The sequence below is a fragment of the Leuresthes tenuis genome, unplaced genomic scaffold (genome assembly GCF_036924035.1).
Source record: "Leuresthes tenuis unplaced genomic scaffold, fLeuTen1.0.hap1 SCAF_4, whole genome shotgun sequence".
Taxonomy (NCBI): Eukaryota; Metazoa; Chordata; class Actinopteri; order Atheriniformes; family Atherinopsidae; genus Leuresthes; species Leuresthes tenuis.
Window position 1 is genome coordinate 15,162,864 of NW_027325358.1, and position 18,958 is coordinate 15,181,821.

General features: G+C 44.0%; 2 protein-coding genes across 2 annotated transcripts; both read right to left on the reverse strand.

Moving 5' to 3' along the window:
- Positions 1 to 2,848: 2,848 nt before the first annotated feature.
- On the reverse strand, positions 2,849 to 10,671 carry LOC140305033 (GRB2-related adapter protein-like). The gene is made up of 5 exons (XM_072383816.1): positions 10,495 to 10,671; positions 10,307 to 10,404; positions 9,797 to 9,916; positions 3,922 to 4,222; positions 2,849 to 3,817 (listed from the first exon to the last, which is right to left on the reverse strand). The coding sequence occupies exons 1-5, from the start codon at positions 10,570 to 10,572 to the stop codon at positions 3,638 to 3,640; spliced, it is 777 nt and encodes a 258-aa protein (XP_072239917.1). The 5' UTR covers positions 10,573 to 10,671; the 3' UTR covers positions 2,849 to 3,637.
- Positions 10,672 to 12,479: 1,808 nt separating this feature from the next.
- On the reverse strand, positions 12,480 to 18,935 carry brat1 (BRCA1-associated ATM activator 1). The gene is made up of 12 exons (XM_072384757.1): positions 18,477 to 18,935; positions 17,884 to 18,032; positions 17,623 to 17,770; positions 17,004 to 17,451; positions 15,676 to 15,795; positions 15,477 to 15,568; positions 15,290 to 15,393; positions 15,026 to 15,212; positions 14,652 to 14,725; positions 14,189 to 14,273; positions 13,811 to 14,088; positions 12,480 to 13,549 (listed from the first exon to the last, which is right to left on the reverse strand). Exons 1-12 carry the CDS (start codon positions 18,601 to 18,603, stop codon positions 12,644 to 12,646), a joined length of 2,718 nt encoding a protein of 905 aa, XP_072240858.1. The 5' UTR covers positions 18,604 to 18,935; the 3' UTR covers positions 12,480 to 12,643.
- Between the last annotated feature and the right edge of the window lie 23 nt (positions 18,936 to 18,958).

An 18,958-nucleotide genomic window follows, 5' to 3' on the forward strand; every position in this document is an offset into this window, starting at 1 on the left:
AATTATTATAGGAACCCAAACTCATAACTCCATTAATTGGATCTGTTTTTATTTAAAGTATATTTAAATATACCATAGATTATTTTTACATATTTAACAGAGATAACGATTACCTTCGAGCTCTTTTTGCTTAAACATCCGTAAAGGACAATAATCTGTTTTAATGTCCTGTCGTGTCATTAAATCCTTGAGATCATATGTATATATATATATATTTCTATATATATGTTTTCTGTGAATATTACTTGAAGAAGATTTTAGAAGGTATGATAAGTTGGTAAAACAAAGCAAACATAAAGTTTTGCATCACTTTTAACTCATGTTTTACACTCATGCTGTGAAGAAAGGATCGCAGAACAGGTTGTAAAGGTTCACCAGGGCCACAAGTGTTTCCTTCATTTTCATATATGAACACAGAACCCATGGTGTTCTGTAGCCATTCTACATCTTTGAACTGCTTATTGAGCAGCAATCCGATATCTAAGAGTATTCGGTGTAAGATATTAGAATCAAGAAAGTAACAAAACTTCAAATCTGTCATTTTTATCCAAAATCTTAATTGATGTAAAACTTTACAGGCTTCCCGCTTTAAAACATGGACCCAATAGGTCTGGTGAGCTCACTTTGATCTAACATTCAGAGTTTATCGTCACAATGTGACTATGCTTTGACTGGGATTTTCAGAAAAACAACTGAACTGGAAATCAGTGGGAACAGGTCTAACGAAGTCATGACTCCGTCCCCGGAGCCCAGACTTCAACATTATTGAAGCAGTGTGGGATCATCTTGACAAAGAAAGGAAAAAAAGGCAGCTGACATTCAAAGAAGAGCTTTGGGATGTCCTCCAAGAAGCCTGGAGAACTATTCCTGAAGGCTGCTTATAGAAATGACAAAAAAGCTAGTCCAAGAGGCTTCTGCCCCAGATATACAAAATGTAACATTTAACATGTAACACTCTTTACAAACTATAAACTATGGTTTCACAATATATTGAAAATTTCCCTTCACTGAGTAATGAATATGTTAATGTACAATAACGAAGCCATAGTTGCCACAAAATCCATCCTGCTGACGTCAGATTTCCGGTGTAAAACTTCTCCGTCTCCATGTTATTACATACATATGTGCATACATATACATTGTGTGTGTGTGTGTGTGTGTGTGAGATATGGTAAGCCTCTGGAGACGCTGTTCAGCAGTGAAGTCGGAGTCAGTCGGAGCCTGCTGGTCGCCTGGTGCATTTTGTCCACCTCTGCCTGGTCACCATGTGACAGTTGATCATCGCCACTGAAGGCGGTGATAAAACTTCCACCAGGCAAATGGCTTCCAGCTCTGTGGCTCCAACTGACAGTGCGATGGCTTCCTGCAGAACACAGGGCCTCCGTCGGCCACCAAACACCACTCTCCTCCGGACGGGAACAGAGGGTCTCCGCAGGGCGTCAGCTGACTGACCCTGCGGCCGGGCGGTGGCGCTGCCAGCCTGTTGCCTTCAGTCAAACCCCCGCAGAATACGACGCACTATACCGAACGAACGCAAGACGCGAGACTGTTTCAACTAACCCGAATAAACCCTACACGGGGGGTTGAACGAAGGCAACACCTCGGCCGACACCGGAGACCAGGTCAATGAGACCCTTCATGTCTCCCATCGGTTGAGTGTGGATTTGTGAAAAATCAGCGGTCCAGGGCCCCTATTATAAGCTTTGGGGATACCATTGTCACACGTCACTGTGATGTCACACAGAGGTAAAGGGGCACTGAGGTGAGGTCAGAATGACGTCATCACCCAGTCTGACGCATCAAACAGCACAATTTAATTAATCTATCTACAGAACCTCAATTGATTCAAACACAATTCCATTAATCGTGACAAATGAATTGATCAGTCAACAAATACAGAAATGGTGATGAAGCTTAACAAGAAATGAAGCTGCAGGGTGTCATGTGAAATCTTACTTTCAACTGAATGGTCAATAATTAATAACAAATGTATAAATACAGTATGTGTATATATAAACATTAATGTAGTTTAAAATGCGCTATTTTATGCTTAGTTTGTCTATATGTCTTGTTAGCATTTATTATCGATAAATATTGGTGGGTGGAGCCTATTTCAGCTGCCATCAGGCCTTATATGGGTCACTGGTTCATCATAGGGCCAACAGAGAGACAACCAACCATGCATACTCACACCTATGTTCAATTTAGAATCACCAATGCATGTTTTTGGATGATGGGAGGAAGCCAGAGTGCACAGGGAGAACATGCAAACTCCACACAGGAAGGCCTCAGCTGAGATTCAAACCAGGAACCCTCTTGCCTTGAGGCAACAGTGCTAACCACAACACCACAGTGCAGCTAATACAGATTATGAGTTGATGGAAAAATAAAGACAAAAAAAAACTCAGATCAGACAAAAGAGAAAATATCTTGACAACTTGTCCAGTGTTTTGGTGTTTTCTTGTGATATCTCAAATAAACCAAAAGATGTTTGCATAAAAGCACAAAGCGTCCACAAATCAATGCAGAATGGAAACTCTGTTACCAGAAAAAATATATGAATTTGTCTTCTGCGCAGAATACTTTCAAGAGGATTTTAAAAGGCAAACACAATTTGGTAAAACAAAGCAGACATAAAGCTTTACATCACTTTTAACTCATATTTCATATACATGCTGTTCAGAAAGGTTCACAGAAGAGGTTGTAAAGTTTCACCAGGCCTACAAGAGTCTCCTTCATTTTCAAATATGAACACAAAACCCAAGCTGTAGGGATTACATGTCTTTGAACAGGTTATTGAGCAGTAATCAAATATATTTTGAGTACTTAGGTATCAAATATTAGAATAGAGAAAGAAACAAAACCCCTAAAGACTTTACAAACTCAATGCACAAAGGTCTGGTGAGCTCACTTTGATTCAACACCACAACAAGTATAACTGAGAGTTTAACACTCAAAGTTGATCAGGACGGTGTGACCATGCTTTGACTGTGATTTTGCATGAATGTCTGAGATCTTCGCAGCTGTTTTCTAGTAAGAAGAGCAAAGAGAGCATCACTAACACGTGGCATAAACCTTTCTGACTTCAGCCGTAAATGATGGGGTCCTGTGGCCCCCAATTGCACCTCTCTGTAAGGCTGAGAATATATTCGCTCTTAACCTCATGCTCTCTCAGGTAACCGTCTTCCTGTTGTTGCTGTATTTCTTCACAAAACTACTGATTTGATACGTCTGTTTTTAGAGACTTTCCCCGCGGGCGGGGGGCACACAAGCAAACTCGGACTGTAAAAATAAATAACTTGATTTAAACAGGTAACAAAACTAATGACAAAAAAAATTAAGGTTAGCTATTGGTTTTTCCTTTTGCTTCTACCGTACACATCGCAGAAAACAGTCCCTCAAACAAACACCTGCGAGCTAGCCATCATAAACATGCAAAAGTGAAATTAAAAGCTTGTATTTTCCTGGCCTAACAAGCTAACTGGAAAAGGGACTTTAATCAAAAAAAGAAAACCACCATCAGTAAGATTTTTGTTCTTTTTAGCTATGAAAGTCACTGAATGAGTAAGGTAAGTCACTACAGCCTGACAGAGAAATGTCAGCGATACGGTAACAGGAGAGAAGGCCTGATAAGGTGTTAATGGTACAGTGATTGGACATATTCTGCTGGGAAGATGCCGACTCGGCCTCGACAGCGTCCGCGCCAGGTCAGGGAGCTCGAACAGTCCAGCAGCTCGATGATGTCACCACGCCAGAAGTGGAGGTGGGAGGTTTGAGGAGGAGTGTAGTCGCAGAGGGCATGAGCCAGACGAGGTTTCTACATACAGACAGAGACAAACCATAACGTAAAACACTGAGATGCATTAAACAAAAATACAAACTGTTTGACACAGAGACAGGGTGTTCTATCATTTGTCATACCTCCAAAACTGGTTTCAACAGACGTGGGGCGGACTCTCGCTCTGCGTGAGAATGGAGGCGGGCTGAGGGGATTGACTCCTGAGAGCTGCTTTTATAAGGGCTGGGATAGGGGTTATGTCCAGGATCCGACTGCACATGAAGGGATGAGGGAGGATCTCTGAGGCAGACCACTTTCTCCATGGCAATGCTGTGAGCTCTGTAGAAATCCACCAAGCGGTTTAAGGAGCAAAACGACTTGTCCCAGATGGAGTACTGACCGCCCCCCTCCAGAACTCTGAAGTGCTCCACCCTGTCACCGTAGCTGCAAAATGAAAACGGGGGAACAAAGGGAGTCAGAGAAAGTAAAGAAAAGAATGGCAAGTATGCGCGCTTGACTGTGCTCCAGCACCTGCTTCTTCTTCATTCCTCTGTTTCTTTGTTTTCAGGAATCCTCAAAGTCATACTGCGCATAACTCTGTGAGGGTGGGAAACGAGGCTACCAACCGCAGCATGTGTATCATCACATGCTGAAGGCACACGCAGATGTCCCAAATAATCAGGAGGGGTATCTGAACGTACCAAAATTTCATGCCAATCCATCCAATGGCTGCTGAAGAATTTCCTCTCAAAAACATTCATGTGAGATATGCAAAGGAAAAACAATCCGAATATTCATCCACCAGACATCATGATGGTCTGTTATCAAGTGAGCTACTGTGCCTCCAAAACACAACCCCAATATGCTTGTGTTTTTTACAATATTAGTGGACCGTTGTCTTATGAGTGACATCACAAAATGGAACTGGGAAATAAGGCTTTATTGGACTAAAAACAACTTTACTTGAGCTAAAGTCTAGGGAACACAACCTAAACCAAGTATGATGTGCTCTAGAAGCAACACAATAGTAACCCTCATGTGACCTTCCTAAAAATGTCCACACATCAGCCTTTTATCCACACCCTCAGGTACTGCCAATCGAGACAATTAAAACTTGATGGGTGGACTTCACGCACCTCCTAAAGACTCACAGTGCTGCCTTAAGTCTAATGAAGATGTAGAACAACTAGTCACCTGAGGGAAAAAAGTTAGCAGATTGTCGTCGTGATGAAAATAGTTACCTGAAGTTGGACGTAGGATACTGCTGGAGAATTTGGCAAACCACTGAAAAGGTTTACAAAAGGTGCATTTCATAGACAGGCTCAGGGTGCAATCACTTAGGGGTTTGTTGAGCCAACGTAGGACTGATGATCGGTCAGTCCCTTGCTTACACAACTGAACATAACCCCCTAATGATTAATCTAAAAGAAGACTGAGAACTCTACACTGATGAGTTCAAATTCCACACAGTGATTTACTGTATATTCTATGTGACGTTTTATCGTATTTTACAAACACAAAATTGCACGATAATATTCTTTAACTGATGTGAATCAGTTTAAAAAAAAAAAACCTTCTGGAACTCTTAAAGTTCTGCGGTGCTGCTCTAGAACTGCAGTTCTGGAACCACACCTGTAGAACACAGTTCACCAGACGATGACAGATATTCATAGTGAGAAGGTACGAGTGCAACAGTCCAAAATCCAGACCTGCTTCACAAATCAGACTGATGTTTTTTACAAGGACGAAGTTAAGCCTTTACATTTAAGAACATCCAGAGACAATTGATGAACATCCTTAAAGAAGCCTGAAGAACTATTCCTGAAGACCACTTTGGACATGTTTACTTAAATGTTTGGACCCATTTCATGTTTTCTTTGATATATAAGGAATGATGGGTGGCTAAAGACTCTCGTACAGGACTACATAATATATGTAACTATAGTGAATCCTCAGATATACAAACTATAACTTCACACACTTTGTAAAATCTAAAAGTAGGGCTGCACAACATAATGAAAATGTACCTTATTGCAATATCTACATGTGCAATATCAATATTGTAAAATACTGTAAAATACTGTAGACTATAGACAAACTGAACACTATGATGAGACATGCCAAGGTTTCCGTGTTTTCTTTTTCTTCTTTTAAGTGGATGTGAATGTCTGTGTGTGCGTGCGCATCTGTATGTCTAGAAGTATGTGAATGACTGCCCACCGCTTCAGTGTATGGCATCTGTCTCTATGAGTGTGTGACCCTGTGCATGTGCATATCAACAGGTGCCAACCTGGATGGGTTAAAAGCAGAGGATGCATGACAATAAATCTGATCTTAATCTTAAAACTTAGGTATATATATACATATACATATATCTCAGCTCTATAGACATGTATTAAACTGCGTGCCGCAAAATAAAGCCCACTTGTTATTTAAATAACTCACGGTGTCGTTGAGATGAACATTGTTGTTTCACAATGTGGTTGCATAAAGAAATGAGAAGCTGCCCAGTGACTAAAAACATAAAGTGAAGTGTTGCTGTGCTGTTGCAGAACACACACATCAGGACACCTGGTCCAATAAATAAAACACCAAAACTGAATGAAAAAATTCATGAGGAAATTCATTGACGACGGTGTGGAAAGTCGAGGCGGAAAATTTTAGAGATTGTCTTGAATACATTGGGGTGTCGTGTTTGTAGCCTGGCTCCAATTGAGCTGATTATATCGCATTCAATTTTGGCAAATAGCACAGATGAGGTCGCCTAGCAGACAATGTGGATGGAAACTCACTGTTCAACATCTGAGTGCAAAAAAAACACTCCTTCTCATTAGCTTGTCTATGATTGCATCATCTGTTGTTAACAAGCACTGCAGTCCCTCCACCTTTACTTTTACCACTCGATTTCCTTGTCTCTGTCTTCCTGTATAGTCTGAAAACCGGTAATGGGACGTTGGAGATCGGAATTTGCTGCTGCTGCCAGGCCTCAGTTAAAAGAAATGAGACCACATACCTGATTTTCCTGCTGTTTCCTCAATGGTGCTCCAAGCTGATGCCCACGATTTGTCAGTCATCACACATTTCACTGACAATTAATGTTTTGAATGGTTTAAACTTTTCTGCTTTGCCTTTCATTGTTTTCCTGCCTTTCATCCTTGACGTGTCCTCTTCAACTCATCTTGATCTTAAGGATTAATTTGGGCATTACTTGGGCTTTGGAGCTACAAAATGCAAACAACTTTATGATGACGTAATTACTCATCATGACAGATGTTAAAAAGTCAGAGCAGAAATAACTCCAGCAGCAAAAAAAAGTAAAACCGGTGTAAAGGAAAAAGTGTCTCAAACCAGTGTTTATACAGAAGAAAATCTCAAGAAGAACATAAAGAAAAGAAACAATATGTTCACAGCTACTGCAGCAGGCTGCCTCTGGAACTGTAATCCAAAGCTATATCTGACTGATTTTACTGTAATCTTCAAAACGTGAATATATTATATTCCCACGTGTGTGTATGTGTGTGTGTGTGTGTTTGTGTAAGATATGGTAAGCCTCTGGAGACGCTGTTCAGCAGTGAAGTCGGAGTCAGTCGGAGCCTGCTGGTCGCCTGGTGCATTTTGTCCACCTCTGCCTGGTCACCATGTGACAGTTGATCATCGCCACTGAAGACGGTGATAAAACTTCCACCAGGCAAATGGCTTCCAGCTCTGTGGCTCCAACTGACAGTGCAATGGCTTCCTGCAGAACACAGGGCCTCCGTCGGCCACCAAACACCACTCTCCTCCGGACGGGAACGGAGGGTCTCCGCAGGGCGTCAGCTGACTGACCCTGCGGCTGGGCGGTGGCGCTGCCAGCCTGTTGCCTTCAGTCAAACCCCCGCAGAATACGACGCACTATACCGAACGAACGCAAGACGCGAGACTGTTTCAACTAACCCGAATAAACCCTACACGGGGGGTTGAACGAAGGCAACACCTCGGCCGACACCGGAGACCAGGTCAATGAGACCCTTCATGTCTCCCATCGGTTGAGTGTGGATTTGTGAAAATCAGCGGTCCAGGGCCCCTATTATAAGCTCTGGGGATACCATTGTCACACGTCACTGTGATGTCACAGAGGTAAACGGGCACTGAGGTGAGGTCAGAATGTCATCATCACTCAGTCTGACGCATTAAACAGCACAACTAAAACTGCTGACAGATGTATTGATCGGTCAACAAATGCAGAAGTGGTGATTTAATGATGAAGTTTAAATTAAGCTGCACAACATGGGTATCACATGTTAACTTTCACGTTTTGAAGATTACAGTAAAATCAGTCAGATATAGCTTTGGATTACAGTTCCAGAGGCAGCCTGCTGCAGTAGCTGTGGACATATTGTTTCTTTTCTTTCTTTTCTTCTGTATAAACTAGTTTTGAGACACTTTTTTTTTTTTTTACACCGGTTTGACTTTTTTGCTGCTGGAATGATTTCTGCTCTGACATTTTAACATCTGTTATGGTGAGTAACTATGCCATCATAAAGTTGTTTGCAGTTTGTAGCTCCAAAGCCCAAGTAATGCTCAAAATAATCCTTCAAATCAAGACGAGTTGACGAGGACACGTCAAGGATGAAAGGCAGGAAAACAAATGAATTGATTGATTCCGATCTCCAACATCTCTTTACCGGCTGTCAGAGTATACAGGAAGATAGAGACTGCAGATCGAGTGGCAAAAGTAAAGGTGGAGGGACTGCAGTGCTTGTTAAGGCTAATGAGAAGGAGTGTTTTTTTTGCACTCAGATGTTGAACAGTGAGTTTCCATCCACATTGTCTGCTAGGCGACCTCATCTGTGCTATTTGCCAAAATTGAATGTGATATGATCAGCTCAGTTGGCGCCAGGCTACAAACACGACACCCCAATGTATTCAAGACAATCTCTAAGAGTTTCTGCCTTGACTCTCACTGTACCATACCTGAACTTTCCACACCGTCGTCAATGAATTTCCTCGTGAATTTTTTCATTCAGTTTTGGTGTTTTATTTATTGGACCAGTTGTCCTGATGTGTGTGTTCTGCAACAGCACAGCAACACTTCACTTTATGCTTTTAGTCACTGAGCAGCTTCTCATTTCTTTATGCAACCACTTTGTGAAACAACAATGTTCATTTAAACGACACCGTGAGTTATTTAAATAACAAGTGGGCTTTATTTTGCGGCACGCAGTTTAATACATCTCTATAGAGCTGAGACAAATAATCTCTCAAAGACAGTGAGTAAGATAATTGAGTGCAGTGTTTTTAGAAACTAATTAACGAGTCACTGCCGCTGTACACACTTACATGAGCGTGACTGACTCCTGTGGAACATCATCACCCTCTGCTGATTACATTTTGTATCACACTATCTTGAATAAAATACACTTCTTACCCCTCAGCTCTTGTGGTCAGACAGATGTTATGCCTCAAAGATTAACATGTCTGCAGTGTGCAGATGCATGTTTGTGGCATAAGTCAGTTGCATAACGTACCTGTGTATATAGAAAGAGAGGCTGGTGTGACGCAATGCCCCGATTATTGAACACATTTAATTTACCCTCAGTGATTAAATGTGTCCCACGTCACTTTGCTGACCCAAATAACACTTCTCTCCCACACACACATTCTCTCTGTACTCTGTGGGATATTTTTAGTGCGACCAATTCTCGTAGAGCGTATTAAAATTGTCTGACTTTCCTCTCTGCTGGCCCCGACACACACTCAAGCACACGTGGACGCTGTAACTCGCCAACAGCTCCAGTGTATAACAAACATCTGACTGAACAGACAACAAAATGAGGCGATATTGTGTTTCATTGTACTGTTTGACAAAAAAAAAAAAATCTGGCTTTTTGACATTTGAGATCAGATCACAAAGACAGACGGGCGGTTAAGGGAAGTGCATGAAAGGAAATTCTACCTTAAACAGAGTCTGCATCAGTTATGCTTAATTCATCCTGGGTGAAGCTGATGTGTGTGGATAAATGTGGTGCATTTACTGACCTAACAGAGAGGGAAAACTCTCCTGGGGCCGATTCACTTTCCCTCACCAGGAACACTCCAGAGTCCTGCCGGCGGAGACGCTGCTCAGCCTCAAGTCTCGACACGTCTCTTGCAAACCACCTACGACAAAACACAGAGGTGCACAGAACTTAGATCCTGCTCTCGAGCTAATACATCCGTAGAATTAAGGTACACTGATGCTTGAATTAAATATCAACTCTGTTATGTAAATTGTCGATGCCCAACAGAGGGGCTCGGACCCACAAGACAGAAGAACATTTAATAGTTGTTTTTTTATTTTTCATTTTGTTGCATTTTATCTTGTGAAATACCAAATACTTCCAGCTCTTATGGCTTATCAAATTTCTGGGAATTACACAATCTGACTGGGCAAAATGCCACTGATTTAGGAAACAACTGAGCACATATCAAATCTATCAAATTGCCAGAGGTTAAACCAGTTTGTTATTCTTCGAGAGTAAATCACAAATGGACAAATAATTTCTTTACGGATGAGGGAGGAGGGAAATGTAGTTCTCGGGCACGTAGCCACGCTTGCCCTGGACCTCTGCTGTGAACCAGCAAGAATCCTCCTCCATTTCTGTCACCTAGAATACACATGCAAACGCACAATTACTCTACGTAAACGTGCAGAGAATCACCTTTAATGCCTCATTATCCAACATGTTCCTACTTACCTTGATAACGTCTCCTTTCTGAAAACTGATCTCGTCTGCTTCTGATGCCGTGAAAGAGAAAAGGGCCACAGCCTCCATGCTGGACGAAGAGAGTTGAGAGCCTCAACAACAGTTTCGCTTCATGAATAAAGAGAGACAATACAGCTGAGAGTGTGCAGCACGGCAGAGAGTGAGAGATAATCAGTGTGTGTGTGTGTGTGTGGTTGCTGACATGCTGCTGCTCATAAGTTAATGAGGAGAGTGTTCACTGCATGTGTCTCTCTGTTGGTCCATGTGACTGAGCTAGTGTGTGGACACGTGGAGGCGCCGGCTGCCCTCTCAATCTTCATCATCGCTGTCTACACACTCCAAACTCTGGGGGCTTAATGAAGCACCTCCACCACGGGAAATCAGGGACACTGGATGCTTCGCACAATGACGGAGTAAAAAGAACCTAGAATAGACTGGCACGACCCCTTCTTATTATAACAAATCAAGACAGGAGTTAAATCAAGTGCTAAATGCTGATAAGGATAAAAGAAGGGAACATTTTAAAAACAAAGAAATTGTGTAGGAGAGCATTTTCTATGCATCTAAAGTCACAACCAACTCAAAAATAAACTGAAAAAAAAAGATCTAGCACCCTAGCACTTTTTTTGGGCCTCCTAGCTTTGAAAATATCCGATTCAGTGAGCTGTTCAGATTTCTCAGGAACTCTTACATCACAGTACCAGCTCAGAGCACAATATATACAGCCTCCTCATCTCGATCCCCATCTTACTTCAGCTAGAAACCACGATGCATTTACGATACGTCTGAGGTGGGATGTTGAATTAAATTCTAATCAGTTGATATGTAGTTGACTCAAGAAAGAAATGAGATAACGATGTTATACATGTAGTCTGTTTAATGTTTTATATCCTGACTAAAAAAAACCCTCTGACTTCTTGTTGTCTTTGAATGTAGCACTCCACTGCCAGAACAAAATAAAAGTGGAACATCAGTCAGACTTCATCCACTGAGGCAACAGTTTTTAAACACTTGCCTCTGAAAACTCAAACACAACGGCCAAGTCCAGGGTTAATGAAACTGATAGGTGACAATAGAAAAACAACTACTTATTGGATGCTCTGGAACGTGATAATTATGTGCTTCAAAGGCTTCAAAAGACTAAAGCTGGCTGATGTGACTAGAGGTGGAAATTCAGAGCATTATACAGAGCAGAAGGCACGTGGTTTTAATCTTTTTGTTGATTTGTAGATGGATGGCCATCTGGGAACACTAGGTGCTGCACAGTAGTGTGGTGGTTAGCATAGACAACTGACAGCAAGCTTCCTGGTTCAAATCCCAGGTGGGGCCTTTCTGTGTGGAGTTTGCATGTTCTCCCGTGTATGCATAGATACTCTCCAAGTACTCTGGCTTCCTCCCACCGTCCAAAAACATCCATTTTACAATAACCGGCAATTCTAAATTGACCCTAGCAGTGAGAGTGAATGGTTGTGTGACTCCGTGATGGACTGGCGACCTGTCCAGGGTGCACACTGCACCTGAACTGAACCTTCTCACCCAGTGACAGCTGGGATAGGAATCCTGACTTAGATTAAGCAGTTATAGAAAAATGGATGGATGGCTTACAGTTTGTTCAAGTGAGCAAGAGGGAATAACGTGCATTTCTCAGTCTTCTCCAGCATGAGTGGATGCAGAGGTGAGGGGAACTGGAGCCCTGCTGAAATCTATCTGGCCCATAAAGTGTCTCAGTCCACTGACGATAGGTTGATTCTTTACAGTTGAGTAAAAGTTATAAACCGTATCCATTTAAACTGTAATTACAACTACCACGACGCTTTGTTAAAATTTTTAAATCTTAGGAAGTGTATTTCTAAACGGGAACTTGTTGTTTCGACGATGGTTTGTTTTACTCTAAAGTCGGAGAATTTGAAGTGCTTGAACAGAGATCAAAGTGCAAATTTTATTCAAAAATAATCTTTATTCAAAATCATGGTCTCCATATTTATTATTTGACCTGAAAAAACATGGTTCTGCCACTGCTCTTGGGATGCAGGAAGTAATGAGCATAACCAGTGGAATTCCTTTCCTAAATACCACATCAACATGGTAAAAATCATCAATTATCGTTGATCATCAAAGACAGTTTGGGTTTGCCTGTGTGTCAGTAGCAGTCCACTATGACCTCTTTTCCTGGTTGTGAGTTTGGGTGAGCGTCAGCTGTGCTGGCAGTCAGTATGTCCTGCAGCAGGGAGAGAGGAGAGTTGTGAATGTGGTCACTGCTTTTAGCCAGGATGCCCAGCTTCTCATCTAAACCAAGAGATCTCAACACCTCCCACACACTGACACGCACTGTGCGACCCCCAGTGCGACCCCCAGCACTCACACCCTCTGCCGCTGCCTCACCACAGCCTTCAGAATCAGCCACGTCTGCTCCATGAGTGGTGACCGCCTCATCCCGGTTATTCTCTCCGAGTATTTTTCTGATCTCCTGCGCCCAACCCCACCCAGGCAGCTCACAGAATACCCCTGTGTTGGTTGCCAGGGCAACAGTTGCATCCCGGGCCCCTAACGACGGCAGACAAACTGTGTCTCTGAGTCTTATCAACAGTCGACAGGCCTTCAGACCAACAGGTCTATCACAGTCAACCAGACCACTCAACAACACCGACATGACTCCCTGCTCGACCAAACCGTTCAACGCATCGACCAAATCTGATTCCACACCCTGCGAGTGTGTCTGAGGTGTGTGGGTTTGATCAGACATCACAGCGTAGGGGTGTGGTCGAGCGGGATGAGTCTCTAATCCCTTTGTGTAACCACGGTGACCTGAAAAGACTTGGTCCAGCAGAAGCTCAGCCAGATCCAGCGTGTGAACTTTGACCTCCCAGTCCAGATCGGCGCTGCCATGTAAGAGGACGGAGGGAACAGACTGCATGAGGAGAGAGCAGGAGGATGTAGATGAGGAACAGGAGGAGAACCAGAGGATGAAGTACTGCACAACAGCTCTCCTGGCAAATCCCTCGGTGTCCTGGGAGAGAATTTCAAGCAGCCGGGTCACTATTTCAGTCTGGAGAGAGACAGAAGTTAAGGTTATCAAAAACAGTCCAGCTTACACTGACCTGTAAGGGTGTGAAAATGTGCTTTTTTGTTTCTGCATATTTATGGACTTCCTCTAAAAATACAAACTGAGGCAGTCTGGACACAAAAGAGTACAATAATCAAATAATATTCTGTTTGGACTAAATGTTTTCCTCCTTCATTACTGGCACGTGTATAAATTCCTTCCTGGAGATTTGTCGGAGCTGAATATGAAATGACTTCGGCCCACCTGCTCCTGTGCGAGTGCTGCCCCCTGGTGCCAGCTGTGTGCCAGTGTCTGTGCCAGTGCTGAGATGGAACTGGCTCTCACGTAACTCTCTTGATCTTGCAGCGCTTCTTTAAGAAGAGGAGTGGTAAAGCAGCAGCCGCCCAGCAGAACTTCGGACGCGTTGCACACTCTTTCTGCTGATGTGGTCACCCCGGCCAGGTGACCCAGAAACTCCACCGTTGAGTCTCTCACCTCCCAACGCATGTCGCACGCACGCTTCCTCACCACCTGGATGAGATCTAACAGACAGATGTGTGTGATATAATATAGGTCTGTGTGAATCGATCACACGGGACTGTATCTACGAGCTGCAGGGATGAGGCTACTGGCTGACTTTACCTTGTCTGAGCTGGTCTGTTACAGAGGAGAGGTCTGTGCAAACACTTATCCACTTTACTAAGGCCTGGTACGACTTCTGCAGCACCTGAGAAACATGGATGAAGCTAATTTAGTTACAACAGATAACCTGAAGAGATAGCTCGTGGTGGACATTTTTAAATGGGCCTGAACCTTCTAGGAATGTTCCTTTATTACTCTTGTCCACCTTTCCTATAAAACCTGAACGATTTCCTACCTCAGTTTGCTTTCTGCTTCAATTCCCAAGAAGAAGTATGCAACACACAACCTTTACAAAGAGTACACACCACATACAGTCTCTGCTATCTAAATGAACCTTTACAATGACCACGATAGCCTCGATATAACGCTATACGAGTGTTTGTGTGAATGAGGGAAAAGCAGATGAAAAAATAAATAAAAATCAAGACACTCACGGCTGAGATCGAGCATGCAATCAACTTACAGTGGGGTCAGAATCAGGGTTTTCCAGGCATCGTATCAGATGTGTGAACACCTCAACCAGCATGACTTTTACTTCTGTAAAGCACACAAACAACATATAGGCCTGATAAAGCTGCAATGCTCGTTTACCATTGGTTTTATAGTCATAAACTCACAGTTTATTGTGTGGAAGTATCACTACATTGAATGCCACACTGCAGAAACTTGTTTGACACCACTTAAACTGTAAGTTGTTCCATATTTTATACGTCCAAGTTCAGCTAATTGAGTTGAAACCTGTTGGCACTGTGGCTGCCATGAGATCGTCCACCAACTGGAAGGAATAGTGTTTAGGGAAGACAGTATCATGCTTTGTTCTGTTTGTAGGAGTAATACCTGGGCAGCTGCTGAGTGCTGACAGAGCCTCGAGAGCACATTTCTGAACTTTGCCAGAGCCAGTGACATTTCTAACAACTTCAATACAACCAGGGGATGAGGGGGTGGTGTCCCCACTGCACAGCCTCAATAATGACAAAACAGCAGTGACAATTAAAGCCGGAGGACAGGGGCGGCAGTCAGGAGCCTAAGGGGGAGGGACAAAATAACATAAGAGACTTTCCATAGGTGAGAAACACAGCTGATGTTCTTTCTTACACTCACCATCAGGGTAATCTGTGGTGTGTTTGTTAGACTGACACAAATCATGGAGATGCAGGAGGTTTTGATCTTGAGTTGCTCCACCATCGCCAGCCGATGCTCATCCGCTGCAAGATTAGAAAATATCTGCTGTGCAAAACGAGCGCTCAATAACACACATTTCACTTTCAAATAGGCGTGTGTGTGTTACCCGAGGCGTTTGTGCTCAGTAAATCAAGGCCTGTAACAATGCCGAGGGGTAGCAGCAGAACTCTAGCCGACTGGGCTAAGTGGACGCGGTCACTGGACAAAAAGAGAAACCAGAGGAAGGAAACTCAGCCCCCGTGGGTAAATAAAAACCTGATGCTAAGCTCACCTTTGTTAGGCTGTGCTGTGAACAAAACGCTTACTTCTGGCCGCGGCGGAGAAAAGCAGCTGCAGCATGGACGAGGTCGGCAGGTTTCCTCGAGTTTAACATGAATGACAGAAGACGGGAGACACGTTGGTCGGGGACATCGCTGCCAGAGCCGCTGAAACAGGCATGAAAAAAAGACTTTGAACTGGATCAGAATTTTAAAAAACTGACTTGAACAGATTATTCCCAATTTTCTAATCCTCTTTTTTTTTTTTTGGTCTTGTTTATGCACCAGCCGTTGTGTCAGTTTAGAACTCTACATATTCATCCACTCCTTTTTAATAGGCATTTACCAAGTAAAAATGCCATCATTCATCTATCCATCCATCATCTGCCGCTTATCCGGGGGTCGGGTCGCGGAGGCAGCAGCTTTAACAGAGAAACCCAGACGTCCCTGTCCCCGGCCACTTCCTCTAGCTCTTCCGGGGGGACCCCGAGGCGTTCCCAGGCCAGCCGAGAGACATAGTCTCTCCAACATGTCCTGGGTCTCCCCCGGGGTCTCCTCCCAGTGGGACGTGCCTGGAACACCTCACCAGGGAGGCGTCCAGGGGGCATCCTAACCAGATGCCCGAGCCACCTCATCTGACTCCTCTCAATGCGGAGGAGCAGCGGTTCTACTCCGAGCCCCTCCCGGATCACTGAGCTTCTCACCCTATCTCTAAGGGAGAGCCCAGACACCCTGCGGAGGAAACCCATTTCGGCCGCTTGTATTCGCGATCTCGTTCTTTCGGTCACTACCCACAACTCGTGACCATAGGTGAGGATGGGAACGTAGATTGACCAGTAAGTAGAGAGCTTCGCCTTCTGGCTCAGCTCCTTCTTCACAACGACGGGTCGGTGCAGAGCCCGCAACACTGCGGACGCCGCACCGATCCGCCCGTCAATCTCACGCTCCATTCGTCCCTCACTCGTGAACAAGACCCCGAGATACTTGAACTCCTCCACTTGGGGAAGGATCTCATTCCCGACCCGGAGAGAGCATTCCACCCTTTTCCGGCTGAGAACCATGGTCTCGGGTTTGGAGGCGCTGATTCTCATCCCAGCCGCTTCACACTCGGCTGCGAATCGCTCCAGTGAGAGCTGAAGGTCACGGCCTGACGACGCTAACAGAACCACATCATCCGCAAAAAAGTATACCATCATGCATACTGAAAAACACTTTAAAACATGCTGCTGGTTTGCCATCAGAAGATGCTAAAACAACATTTGTGTCTGTGTAAAGTAGAAGTCTTGAATGTTTACTCATACAACCACGCTTTCTTTTTGTGTGTGTGTTCATTAACCCCCAGGAAACGATAAGCGCGACACACTATGGACGTCTACCTGTGTGCAGCCAGAAGGACGTCCATCAGAGGTGGCGTGAGTTGACTGTGGTTTGTTGTCACGAGTTCCTCCAGAGAGCCTGCGACCGTCAGCAGCAGCTTGTCCCGCAGAGGAGGCCTGGCCTGGGCCAGAAGCAGGGCCAGGAGTTTGAGGATCTGCTGACTCTGGTGGAGCCGTGAAGTTTCTTTGGGAACCAGCATCTTCTTGAGGTACTCTGAGATCGTCATGACAACAGCAGAGAAATCTTGATCGGTTTTCAAGGTGGCAGTCCGGTGCTCCAAGTGTCTGATTGAGGCATTTGTCCTTGTGTTATCTTCTTCTTTATCATTAAATCCCACAGAGGGGACGTTCTGACAGAAGAGCAGGGTGTGAGCGAGCATTTGATTGGCGGCTGCAGCCACAAACAGACTTGAGTCTGTCTGAAGGTGCAGGAGCGGTTCGATAAAATCTGTGGCAGACAAAAAAAAAAAAACGGTGAAGACATGCTGAAATGAAATAAATTAAATGCTCACCCTGACATATAAACCTCCACCTATAGAGCACGATTAATCCTTAATATCGCAGGTTACATGAATAAAATGCGAGGGCAGATGGTCTAATTTCCCACATGATAAGTTACCTGCTTGTACAAAGAAATAGAGTGCCGCTGAATGCTGCAGCATTGTCCTCAAGCCCTGAATCCATCCAATCCGTATACATGGATCCTCCCAGAGACCTGCTTCCTGCCAGCGCTGAGGGTCAAAGACCAGGTCCAACACCGAGAACTCCTACAAGGTGGAATGGACATCATTGGACACGTGGGCGACAGTAAGTCACGGACGGCTTTAGAAGGTTTCATCTTTAAACGTTTAGGAAAACCACCAGAAGTCGTGAGCCCTACCTGAAGAACCTTGAAACTGTCCTCAGTGGCGCCCATTAAGCCAGTGAGTTTCAGAGCAAAGGAGAGGACGCTGGGGTCTGAAGATGGGTTGTTACCCACAGTGGATATGAATTCCAGCAGACAGGGGCAGGCCTCCACCAGAGAAACCCCTTCATCAGATGAAAAGACAATGAAACAGATTTACAGTCTACCCTATTGCTGTGTTTGGGTGAGATGGAAGCAGAAATTATGCAACTTGACAATGTTGCTTTCAGTTCTAGGACATTTTATAGTACCTTTCACCATGTGTTGAAGCTCAAACATCAATATAACTGTCAATAATATGAACTGGCTCAGTGGTGCATAATAACTGAAATACTTTTTTTGGCACCTTTAGGGCCTGCCCAGCGGGGGCTTACTATCTTTGCCAAGTTTGCGTCTATTCCTGCTATTTTTGTAATAGAAAGGTTGCCAATCAATCCTTCTTTTAGGATAAACAATATGGTCATCAAAAACAAATACAGGTGTGATAAGTGACAAGGAATGAGTAAAAATGCCAAAGAGGAGTGATTAACTGCGACTAAACTAGCCCAGTGGGGTCAGTCCCAACTAACCAGTCTTGGTGAGCGTTGTGAACCAGTCCAGCAGTTTCTCCAGGCTCGTGTCATCGGGCAGGGAGCTCCCCGAGGCCGCCAGCACCTCACAGACCCGGGGCAGCACTGACACGCACTCCCTGTCCATACTAACGCGTGCGAAGACAGTTTTACAGCGATGAAAGCATTCACAGCTAACACCGACTCACAGGCGGAAAGGTAGCTAACAAAAAAGTACAGTAGTACAGCTATCTAAGAATATAAAGAAGTGCTAAAGTCTCATCTGACTTGAGTAAATGCTGGTTCCCAGAATCCATCTCGCTCGGAGTAGTTTTGCAGTATCTACCCGGCGCGTCTTTCTTTTCTTTCTTTTTCACCCTTTAGAGTATAATTTGAGAGTCATAGCAACTGCATCTGTAACGTTTGGTGATCTCTAACAACCCGATGTGAGGTAAATTAGTACGAAATTCTGATCCACCACCAACTTCCATGTTTTACGGTTT